This window comes from Lemur catta, chromosome 6 (assembly GCF_020740605.2).
Source record: "Lemur catta isolate mLemCat1 chromosome 6, mLemCat1.pri, whole genome shotgun sequence".
Taxonomy (NCBI): Eukaryota; Metazoa; Chordata; class Mammalia; order Primates; family Lemuridae; genus Lemur; species Lemur catta.
The window spans coordinates 42,999,785-43,012,751 of NC_059133.1; the positions used below are offsets into that span (position 1 = coordinate 42,999,785).

The 12,967-nt window shown below is 31.6% G+C and overlaps 1 protein-coding gene across 5 annotated transcripts in view; it reads right to left on the minus strand.

Annotated features, from left to right (window-relative positions):
- Positions 1–919: 919 nt before the first annotated feature.
- The window catches only part of CNOT2 (CCR4-NOT transcription complex subunit 2), a 100,170-nt gene continuing 88,122 nt past the window's right edge, over positions 920–12,967 (minus strand). For all 5 annotated transcript variants that reach the window (XM_045553369.1, XM_045553370.1, XM_045553372.1 and 2 more), the window contains 5 exons: positions 12,554–12,615; positions 12,415–12,464; positions 10,484–10,584; positions 8,662–8,806; positions 920–2,061 (listed from right to left, as the gene is read on the minus strand). In XM_045553369.1, coding sequence (XP_045409325.1) covers positions 1,975–2,061; positions 8,662–8,806; positions 10,484–10,584; positions 12,415–12,464; positions 12,554–12,615 — 445 coding nt within the window. In that variant the 3' untranslated portion in view covers positions 920–1,974. The remainder of the gene's footprint in view (positions 2,062–8,661; positions 8,807–10,483; positions 10,585–12,414; positions 12,465–12,553; positions 12,616–12,967) is intronic.

The window sequence follows — 12,967 nt, forward strand, 5'->3', positions numbered from 1 at the left end:
ACTTTGCAAAATGAATTATTAGAGAACAAATGTAATCTGTTTTTTAAAAAATTGATTTCTAGGATTGGACTCTGGCTTATGTGAAATATGGTATAGTGTTCTGTGAAGGCTTTTTGCACAGCAGTTAAAACTATAGTTACATAAGTGCTATCTTTCCTACTGAGAAGATGCTTTGGTTTATTTTGAAAGATTAAAAATCCTGATTTTTTATGTCAGTATCTCTTATCTCAAAATATATAGAAAAAGGTAAATTTTAAGCCACTTTATATTTCTGATACATAAACACAGCAATGTCATAAATATTTCATTTTCAAACATGATTTGGTAAATGTCAACAAACTTTCATCCTTGATAGAAAAATAGGTTAAAAATAAAAATTTTAGGAATCAAAACTCATTGCCTTTTTCCTACTCTCTACCTCTAGTTTTGGTTTGGTAGCTTCAGTCTTCAGATATTTTTAAATACAGTATTTGTATTGACATGGGAAAAGAATCCATAAATTTGTTAACATGAAATATCCAGGTCAGCAAACTAAAGGTACCGTCTACCCCACTCTACCTTTTGGCTTACCTTAATTTGCATATTATGTCTTAAAAATAAATCTCAAAGGTCTATCAAGAAATTTCTCACAGAAGAAAAGTACTTTGATTGGGGCCCAGTAGTGTTCAGAATGTTTCATTTCTAATGCTGCCATAATCCATTTATTTAAAAATCGTTTTATCTGGTTAATACTGTCTACATATTTAACCTACAAGTGAAATGGTTCACTATTTTTCCATTGAATTGTCGGAAGCTGATAAAAGACATTTTAAATTTAGTCACACCATTCAATTTGATATCTGTAAAACTTCAGTTTTTCCCTCTATTTTTCATGTTGAAGAAATAACTTCACAATTTCAAATCAAAGTCAACACTGCAGTGAGGAGAGCTTTTCTACTTTATTACAAAGAGAAGAAGCCTTTATGTGGTCAGAAAATACAAGATTGATCTTTTTTTCTCTTCCTATGAAACGCTGCTGTTCAAACAGCCAGAGTGAATTGTCTCAGTTCACTTCTTTAAGTCCCATCACATTCACTTGGGTATGGATGTCCTTGGCTGCTGAAAATCTGGCCCTTTAGTGCACAGGGCGACAAAGTCCCCTGACCAGCAGTTCCAGAATGTCCCATTTTCATATATTGCATCCATGCACACCTCCTAAAAATGAGGTACAGCAGGGCAAACATTTTCCAAAATAGATGTCATATATATAATATATACACATTCGTACATACATACCTTTATTCATGTGATGTCCAAAAATTTAAAAAAAATGTACACATTTATTACAAAATCGTAACAAAGACTGGACAGTGTTTTGCTCATTCTGGAAAGATGAAGCTCAGTAATAGCACAACCCTGGAAAACCATCCAGAGATTGTGGCAATATCTTTCATCTAAACAGTCAGATATTCTTGTGTTAAGCTTGGCGAAACTGCCTTTCAAAAACAGAAGGGGAAGTAAAATGAAGAAAGCAGACCTTGCTCATCTTTCCAAATGAAATACGAGAAGGATCTTCACATAAAAATGCACAAACATTTGTTATTTTATTACCAATAGTGCTACAATGAACAATGCAAATTTTGTGGTCTAATTTTGTTGAGTCTTTTGTGGGTTTTCTTTTTACATTTTAGAAACTAAATGGTAAACTTCTGTCAGTGTACTTGCTTGTCTTTACAGACCCAAGTCTGTCTGCTGGCAAAAAAGAAAATAAATGAAAAAATTCAGACCCTGCTCGAACTAGAGAAAAACAAATTACAAATTTAGTTGTTGGGCAGCACATAATTAGTAAGGCAGGACCTCAAATGGTGACCCTTTGCATAAGCCAATTGCCAGATCCTCAAGGAATTAAAACCAGGGTGCCTGAGCCACATCAGTTCTGCAGTTATGTTGAGTATTGTGCTGAGACAGCCATACCCCAAGAAAAGGGAAGTCTTTTTAGAAGGCTTGCTGAGCAGGGTTGTAGTTGAAGGTGGATGGCAGGTGAGGCCGTTCTTCTAATTTGTCATATTCCAGATGGAACTCCTACAAAAACAAATTCAAGAATTTAGATGGTTTCCTGTCCTTTTGATCTCAAAATTTTGTCAAAATATACTTTACAAACAAAATAGTTACATACATAAGAATGAACATTAACTAACAGATATACCAACTCTTTCCTCTAAGTAAAATACGGCTTGAAGAAAAATAATGTGCTATAGTTTCTAACCGTTAAGTACAAAAATAAGGACAGCCTTTCTATGTGTAAGTCACGACACTACTCATTTACATCTGACACTGAAAGCCTGTGTCCCCCCACACCTGGCCCTGGGCATAAGGCTTCTTATTTCTGTGTATTTTACTAAAAAAATAAAGGGAGGAGCAATTACTGTATCTCTAAATCACTGAGAATACAGGATCTTTAAAATAAGCTACCTTCAAAAAAATATACGAAATCTAAAAATTTACTGTTTGTCCATGAGAAAAGTTTAGAAAGAATTTTCCAATTTGTCTTTATCACACTTAGTTTTTAAAAAGCAAACATACAAAGTTATTCTAACCTCATTAAAACCTAAGGAAGACACTGAACTTTAAAACTCATACTGTCAGACTTCCCATTTCACAAACTCCAAACTGATTTAAACAGAAATCAACTGCTACCTAAAACTATATAGTGGTTTTGCTATAGGCACATTTTAAGACTAACCAGATAGCTCATTTTAATCAAACTTTCAAGATACTATATTAACTTCCTGAGTTTTAAAATTTAAGAATGTTGAAGTAATTTCTTCATACTTCCTCCCAAGATCAAGTATAGAGATGCAGAATATAATTAAAAAAAAATCCAAACAAAAAAACGCCCTCCACAACCCCATAAAGCAAGAGGCTCTAAAATTACTGATCCTACAATCTGAATTTAATTACCACAAACTCTCACTGTACAATCCCATTTAAAGAATTATGAACCTTAATATGTATTATATATTCAAGATTAAGCTAACAAGTGACATTAGCAACCATGGTTAACATATTTTACCTTGTCTGTCTGGTTTCAAACTGATTCCATAATGGATGATTACATTATTAAATAAAAATTTCCATTATTAAAATGAAAAGCGAGGCCACACTGATGAAACTCTGAGATATAGAACCAAGTAATTAAAATTTAAAGATACTAAACAATTACAAACCTAACAGGTATAATTTATTGAAAGCCTGATATATGTCAAAGCTGGAGACACAACTAATTTTATTCTAAGCTTTATAATAACTGTGTGAAATGGATATCATTATTTTCATTGTGCACCTGAAGAAAATGAGGTTTACAACTTGCCTGAATCATACAGTAAGTGGCACACCTGGGATTCGGATCCAGCTCCATGTGACACCAAAGCCTGTGTGTGTCTTTTCTAGTATAACACATTGTTCTTAAATATATTTAGCCCAAGAACCAAAACATTTAATTCTTTACACCCTAATCCAGAAATGTTGAAAAAATTCAGTTCCCTGACAAAAGTTTATAAAGGGGGTACACCATGGTGCCTTTAGCTTAAAAAGGTGCTCTTCATAAGACTGAGAGTAATTAAGGCACAGGTTATTTGCTTATCAGTAAAAACTAGCAAACACAGAATCACCACTACAACCATGATATCCCCCCCTAATGCACTGTGCAGCCACCACTCTCCCTTTCCCCTACCCTATGTAAGAATTAAAAGAATTTTATTGTTTGGCTGAAGCTAAATATCTGAATTAGTGAAGAAAATATCTTCTTGCTATGTCATTGTTTTAAAATTAAAATTGGCATCTTTGTTTCCAAAATGTGTAATTATAGGGTCTATCTGTAACTTTCACAAACAATAAGCACCACTATCTAAGTTTAAACTAAAATTTTATTCACATTGGTGAACTATGTTGTATTAGAATTTAAACTAGATTAATTTCCATCAATATACATATTTTCCCCCTACATACTCAAAAAAGATCAGTTTAAACCTAAGGAGCAAAAACATTTTAATATAATTTTAAAAATCTTAAAGAATTATTATATATCAGAGATTCAGAAATTACACGGGTCAAATTTTGTCTTCCATTGTTCATCTTTTTTTAGTCTTCCATTTATGTTTAGTCTTCTTAAAATACATAAAACTTACAACTTTCTTTGTCCCCTAACTTTGACTGTTCATAACATCTTTAACATGTTCGTTATATGTATGCACATACCACATACATGTACACTCTTGTGTACACGAGCAACTGTGTCCACTTTGTATACCATTACCTACAGCTTGGAATAGTGCCATGCCTATGGCAAGTGTGTAATTAACATCTGATGAACTTATAATAAACACTAGCTTTCTTCACTTGTTTTGGGAACAGAATACATAATTTTTCTAATATTTTCAAATTATGTACTAGAAATTATGTATATATTTGCTTTTGATGGAAAAAAAGGACTTTTAGGTTATAGTATAATGTTTTAAAAAGCTAGAAAAAAGTACTAAATACTTTTAAAACAACTTTTTAATGCCTTAGTTTTTTTCTATTAATAAAATTAGGCTATGTATTCTCAAAAGGTTACTTTACAATTCAAGCAGAATTGAAATTATGCACTGGATTCAGATCATCAAAATTATTATTACAGAAACATTAATGTCATCACTAATCTAGTTACATAGAGAAACATACACTACAGGAATATTTTCTCAAATTCTCAAGAAATGTCAGCTTTCTCTTAACTACAGATTGAGTATCCCTTATCTGAAATGCTTGGGGGCAGAAGTGTTTCAGATTTTGGAATATTTGCATATACATAATGAGATATTCTTGGCGACAGGACCCAAGTCTAAACATGAAATTCATTTATGTTTCACATATACCTTATACACATATCCTGAAGGCTATTTTATGTAATATTTTTAATAATTTTGTGCATAAAACATAGTTTGTGTACCCTGAAACATCAAAAAGTAAAGCTGTCAGGTGTGAAATTTTCTACTTGTGGTGTCATGTTGTTATGAAGATTTTTCAGATTTTGGAGCATTTTGGTTTAGGGATGCTCAATGTGTATAATAAATCCATATTAATTTAAATTTTAAGAAATGGCAAACTACCTTAAATACTGTTATTAGAAATAATTGAAGAAAAGCACACATTGCTAATTAAAGTATAAAGATGTGCTAATATGTACCAGTGAAGTTAATGAAAAAAATCGCATTTATATCAGACTGTGATATAAAAAAATCCTAAGCATTAGAAATCCTGTTAGACCCAAAAGGTGTTAGGCTAAAAGAATTCTTAAATTTTTAAGTTTTTATTTTGAGAAAGCTCCTGGTAATAAGGCAACCTCTGTCACTTAAAAATTCACTGTGGAAGAAATTATTTAAAAAATTTTAGTCATTATGATCTTAATTGCCACAGATTTTAAATTAATGGACGGGAGTAATTCTAGCAAAGTTATGAAGGACAACATAGCCTGCTAAGAAGTTAAGGTTATCTAAAAGGGGAGGGTAAGCAAAATACAGTATCAGAATTTTTATGTACTTAAATCACTGATTTATAGGAAATTCTGTAAATAAATAATGGATTAGACCCTAGAACTCAGGGTCACAAAAAACTTTTAGGGGATAAGAAATACTTCCAATTTGGATTATCTAATCTCTCATTTAATATTATAATTCTTTGAAAATATTCAGTAATTTGGGGGGAAAAAGCAGCTCATATAAAATATTATGAATGGGGACCAGGATTATGGTCTAGATCAGCTTGAAACCTTTCAATGACACCGTAACATCAGCTATTACTTACAATACTAATTCATACTGCAGACTTCTCACAATGAGTTGAAGCTATTTAATATATGCTCTTTACTTGTGACTAGTAAACCACATCCACTTTACAGATGGGGACTCATAAGTTAACTTGGGACATTACATATTAATGAATTTTCTATAATTTGATGAAGTCTGTTAATAATACTTATGAATAGAACGAAAATTTCTTAATTTCTAATGAAATTTCTGGGAAAGCACTAAATACAACCTTTAAAAAAAAAAGCCATGTGAAAAATTTAATCTGTGAATATAATACAACTTAAAATCTTAAGTTCATGGATTTGTATTTCAATATAACCAAGAGTGGGCTGTTTACCTTAAGAGAAATTTCTTAGAGAATAACATGATATTTTTTCTCAAATTTCATTTTCAGTTCACAGCCAAAATTTTTAAATGTAAAGGTTAAGAAAGCTCAACTGTATAGGAGGTATCAGGTAAAACTGGGCAAAATTATTTTACATATACACTATATATATTTAATATAAATTTTAGGTAGATATAATTTTCTTTAAAAGGACATTTACCTGAGTGAGAAACTGCTTTTGTAGGAAAGTAGAAGAGTCCTATATTAATGCTTAAATTGCTTCTGAATATTTAACCTTATAGGGAGAATTTAATTCTGAAGAACTGTTTTATCACATAAATTGATTTCCTCACACATATATCCAACTAAAATTTAACTAAAATTATGTAACTATCTATGTATTGGAAACATCTATCCCTTTCTACATATATAATCTTGGAATAATTTACAATCCTATTGAGCAAAAGCTTCAAACTGAATGGAGAAAACTTCAATAATTTACTAATAGAATTCGCCCCCGCCCGCCCCAAAGATATTTTTTCTCTCCTGTAGCATCACTCAATCCAGAGGTTCTTAAAATATGGTCCTGGACCAGGACCAGCATGATCACTGGCATCACTTGGAGCTGTTAAAAAGTGCAAATTCCCAGGTCCCACCCACAGACTTACTACATCAGAAACAAGGGAGTATGTATAGCCCAGCAATTTGTATTTTAACAAGTTCTCCAAGTTAATTCTGATGCAAGCTAAAGTTTGAAAACCAATGACATGACCTAACAACAATCAGTTACAGGTTTTCCATCTTTGGAAGAATAGTAGTAAGTTATAGTAACAATGATGATAAAAACAACAGCAAAAAACTACCACAACTACTACCATATATCAAATACCCAATACGTGCCAAGCACTGTAGTGTGTGTGTGTGTGTGTGTGTGTGTGCGCTACTACCATATATCAAATACCCAATACGTGCCAAGCACTGTAGTGTGTGTGTGTGTGTGTGTGTGTGTGTGTGTGTGTGTGTGTATTATCTCACTTAATCTTCATGATAAACTAGGGGAAAATATAATCTCAATTTTATAAAAAAGGAAACAGACATAGAAAGAAAACTCATACAAGGTGAAAGCATAACAGAAACAGGAGTTAAATTCAAATCAATGATACAAAGGCTACGGCTTTCTACTATACCATACTTCTTAAACAGCAGTTAACATACACAAGTCTCATGTACTGTTTTTAATTAAGGTAACTATTTCTGTTTAAAAGATTAAATCATGAATATTCTTTGTGAAAACAAGATGTTCATATAAATTAGAATTATTAAAATAACTGAAATACAGTATATAGTATATGTACTTAGTCTGAGAAGTAATGACATTTACCACTGAGAAAAACCAAAAAATAATAATGATAATAACAACAATAATAATAGTAACAAAAAAGATTTAAGGCTGGGCCCGGTGGCTCATGCCTATAATCCCAACACTTTGGGAGGCTGAGGCAGGATGGATAGCTTGAGGCCAGGAGTTTGAGACCAGCATGGGCAACAAAGCAAGAACCCATCTCTACAAAAAATAAAAACCAGAATTAGCCAGGCGTGGTGCCACACACCTGTAGTCCCTATTCGGGAGACTGAGGCAGGAGGATCACTTGAGTCCAGGAGTCCAAGATTACAGTGAGCTGTACACCCAACCTGGGTGACAGAGCAAGACTCTTATCTCTTAAAGAAAAAAAAAATCCACAAAACTAACTCTTTAGTTTAAAATCCTAAGAATCACTGATGGAAAATGCATTCAGAGAAATCTTGGAGTTGTGAAATCAGACAATGTGGGTTATGCTCTCTACTAAGTAGACTAAGTAAACACAAAGTAGTAAACATAAATGTGAAATACGCATTGACACGGATAGGAATTTTGCATATGGGATAATTAGAAAGGCATTTTTGTGAGAAAAAAATTGCAAAACCAAAATGAAACTAAACAATCAACTTTTTCCCACAGCCCATTTCTCCCCAATATTTAGCATAGTAATCAGAAATAGTCATGGTCAATGTTTGTGATTTTTTTTTTCTTAAAATTACTAGCAAATAAAAATTCAGCTATCTTTCCCGCAATAAGTGCAAGTGTAAAAAGTTTGTTTATAAATTGCTATTAGGAAAATCTCATACCTCCTTAATTTAAAGTAACAAAAATATAAAAATACATGACTGGGATTGCAAGAAGTGATCTTTATTTTACAATTCACCAGACACAAAAATATTTCAAATTTTACCAAGGCTTGTGCAAAATTACAAAATCTCTTACCAAGTTCAGTAATTTTTTTAACTATTAGCAAAATGAAGCATTTCTAGACACTCTCCTAAAAGTGTCAAGCCAAGGAGATGGGGACAAAAGACTTAGCAATTATCTGGCACATTATTGGAATGAATATATTGGCACATACAAACAGATAAAAGAGGATAATTCTTTTTTAAAGTCTAGATTTATACATTTGCACATGGAAAAAAATATACCTTAGCTACTTTCCTCCAGTTAAGACAGTCAAAGAAGTAATATGTTCCCCTCTCGTATGTATTGGTTTTCATTGTTGGTTCCATGCCTGGTGCCCTGGTAATCCATACTCGTTCTTCTTTGTGGTATCTCCAATCACGGTTAAAACTTCAATTTTTAAAAGAAAAAGATAATTAATTTTTCCTGTGGTTCATATCAAACATTTTCTATGTTTTGTAAAGCTTTTCTCAGAAAAAATTACACATAAAATACATAAATAAGGATGCTTCCTGACTCTTTTATTGTTATTAAATACAACCCTATTGCAATAAAAATAGTATCTTAATTTGTTCAGAAAACACACTAATACACATTTTTATTTAATTGAAGAAACTTTTTATACAAACAAGATTAGATTTTAAAAGTTCTATAAGCAATGTGATAAAAACTTAGGCAGACCAAATGAAGATACAATATGTTCCAGAAACTTCACTCCTTTCTTGCTGTTAACACTCAAAAGAAATTGAGATATTTAATAAACAAAACCCCCAACTACTTATATTATTTGTCAAGGAACTAAATACAAAGTCCATTTGAATTAACTATTTAAATTTACATAATTTTATAATTATTTTGAAAATAGAATATTTGAAAATTATAATGAATTATTATATTTTTTATTCAAATCTCATTGACCCTAAATTCTCAAAAGCTAAGAGGAGGACATCCATTAGAATGCATGCAAGAATGAATGAATGAGGAGTTACACCGCTTGTAAACTGGGCAAGTAACACAAAGGAGGTAAATGTCCCACAAAAATAGGCCTCCATGTAAATAAACACTTTTCTACCAACACAATGAGGTAGTTTTTAAGACATAAATAAGATATGAAACAGAACTGCCAGTGATAGATGGATGAATGACTGAATGAATTTATTTACTTACAAATAAATTAATAGGAACAGGTAATCTCTATCTTACAAAAATGAGGGGAAAACAAGGAAGAAAACAAAAAAAAATCCTCTCAATTGAGAAATCAAAAACAAAACAATTCATTATCAACATAGTGAATTTTACACTTTAAAGCATCTGATCCAAGGCCATTTATAGAAATGTTATTAGGAATACTACAAAATACTTAAATCTGAGAAAAGGTCTCCAAATCATAAGGTTATAAATATTTACTAACAATTCACTCTATAGTAAATGGAATAGTCTATTGGCAACAAAACATGTTACCAACTGGACCTATGAGAAATGACAGAAAATTTTTATTTTTAAAACATCAGGTAAAAACAGAAATGTTCAGGAAAAAAGTCAATGAATCAACTTCTTTACACTAACTTCTATGTAAATTGGCCAACAGGCTGCTGATAATGAACGTGGACTTTATTTTATCAGCACTTCAAAACACACAACAAATACGCATGGTACATTGCCTATATAATACACAATAGATGCTTATGAAATGATGAAATTCAGTATCCGCTCATTAACATATACAGTTCCAATAAAGAGGAAGAACCACAGTCATGAATCATATCTTATAATTCATATATTTACAAAAATTAGATTCACCAAATCCATGAGTCAAGTTAATTCTGTCTTCTTACAAATTCAGCAATAAGTTTAAAATTCTTTTTATGTAAAACAGTGATTATGAAGCCATGGTAACATATGGTTTTAATCTAAATTAAATTTATTTTACTAAATGTAAAAATAAACAAATTTCTGATGGAGAATATGTCGGCTTAAAAAAACTACAGTCATCATTATTTAAAAGAAGTTTTCAGCATAGTCAAGATCCACTATAATACAAAAGTGATTAAAATACTTTGAACATACAGCTCTACTGCAGCTAAAAGTTGTAATACGTCTCCTCCATTCATGTAATAGAGATAGAAGAGAAGATCTTCTCCATATCGGCCAAGTTTTATTGCAGCAAGCTGAAAAAGAAAAATTATTCTGAAATATAAAACAAATGTGAAAATCCTAATATATAATTGCTACCACTAAAGTAAAAATGGAGAGATAAACAGAAACTTCACTTTGTAGCAGATAAATGTTATTGTATGATTACACAGATAGGTAGTTACAATTTTCTAAATGGGAATTCCCTCATTTCTGGTACATCTATTTGATATAGTAACTGGGAAAAAAGCTAAATAAAAACTTCCAAGCAAGACCAAATTGTCAACTACCTCACTCCAAGGATTTATTAACACCCAATGTGGCAACAATACTAGAACACTGTGCTCAGAGATCTAGGACTTGTATTCAAGTCCTAGTTCTATTATTTATTAATATGACCACGTCCAAATGATTTAACGTGTATGAACTTTAATTGTAAAATACGGACAATGACACCTACAAGGGTTTACTAAGCAAGTAAATGAAATTAAATGAGTGAAACTATATGAAAGCACCTTGTAGAATACCAAATATATATAAAGCTTATAAGATGTTACCTAAATCTACGGCTGACAGTGATTCACAAATCAGCTGGTTGTATGTTTTCAGCAAATCACAGTCAATGAATACAAAAATCATGAAGAGATGGCTCTGTTTAAATGGATGACTGAAAGATGACTGCCTTACATTTCCCTACACAAGGTAGAAACCTGACTGCCTACCAAACTATAACATATAGGTGAGTTCAACAGTCTCAAATTCTCACATTAAAATAAAACTTAAAAGCTTCCCAGAACAAACACATTTTTATCTCTTTACCTATATCTAAATGTTTATTTGGCTATTGCACATTCTCTGAATGTAATTTTTCTCTCCATTCATGTAATTCCAATTCAGGCAGCAGTCCTCAATGCAACACATTCTCCTAAATTAGTATTTCTCAAATTGGCCTAAGAAAAGGTTCTAGAACACAAGTAATTGGAACAAAAGAGCTCTACAGTGGAGGTGGCAGCAAATCACACAATCCACAAATAGAAGATGCAAGCCCCATCTCATACGTCTTTTCTTGCCTTCCATCTACTCAAGTATGAAAAGACATACTGAGAAAGATATCCTTTACTTGCCTGTTGACAACATCAACATCCATTTGACCACACAACTGTATGGCACAGACTCAGAACACTGTTTTATATATATATATATTTATAAACATAACAAATATATTTTTTAACTAAATTATATCCTTCTGCATGGCTGAAATTTAGATACCATTATGCATTTTTTCCCTACAAGAAATGAACTTAGTTCTTCCTCCTAAAGCAAAAAGTGTTTACCATTTTCTTTCTTACACTAACGAGAGAGAGAGAGAGAGAGAGAAATTAAAGGTGTAATCAGTTGTTAATAATTACTTAAAACTAGAATTTTAGCTAGTTAAATAAATGGAAAAAATACAGAAAAATCACCAAAGGTCATAAATCATTTAAAAAAAATATATATATATATATATTTCCATTACAAATACTGTATCTGTAATATCTGTAAAGGAAAATCTTTCTCACTGGTAAGGTCATAAAATGAGAATACGAGAAGAAAATTTATCAAATTTTCCAAGTTAGTTTATTCTCATCAACTGTGATTACAGTTATAGCCTGTTATTAACTATAAGAAGTATTTTACCAGTCCTAACACTGTTTAACAATGTTATCTAACGTTTAACATTTAACAGTTTACCATGGACATACAAAAGCATACCCCTGAGACCACTGTTAATTACTTCAAAAATATTATGCTGTCTGAACTGAAAAACGGCACCTGGAAAATAGATAAATTCATGCTGACTAAGTAAAATAATAAACTACACTCACCTTATCCCTAATGTGAATGTTCGTTAAGTACTCAGATGGAACATGGAAGTCTGGATAATAAAATGAAAAAAGCCTTATTAACTGATTCTCAGTTATAAATATCTTTTTAAAAGGTGTAAACACAAATAGATTCTCCTACCTATATCTTGAGGTCGACATGGTGAAGATGCCCAGGGTGATGCAAATTTGGGGTAGAGATTTCTGAATAAAGGGGGGAAAAAAAACACTTTGAAGTCCAAAGCAGAAAAAGAATATTTCTAATTTTATTTCAGGAAAATCAGGAAAAACAAAGACTTCAAATGTAAAATGAGCATCTTTACTTCTAATTCCCTTACTTGGGTCTAATGACTTACACAGGAAGAAACTGAAACAGGGTGGGTGGGTGTGTGTGTGGGTGTGTGTGGGTGGGTGTGTGTGTGAAAAATACAACAGGACTGCTTTCCTATTTTTATAATACAGTATAAATAACATAGTATATCATAATATACAAAATATATGATCTAAAATTTTATACTGCTAATTGACTTCAACTCAGGATGTTTTAAATCCATCA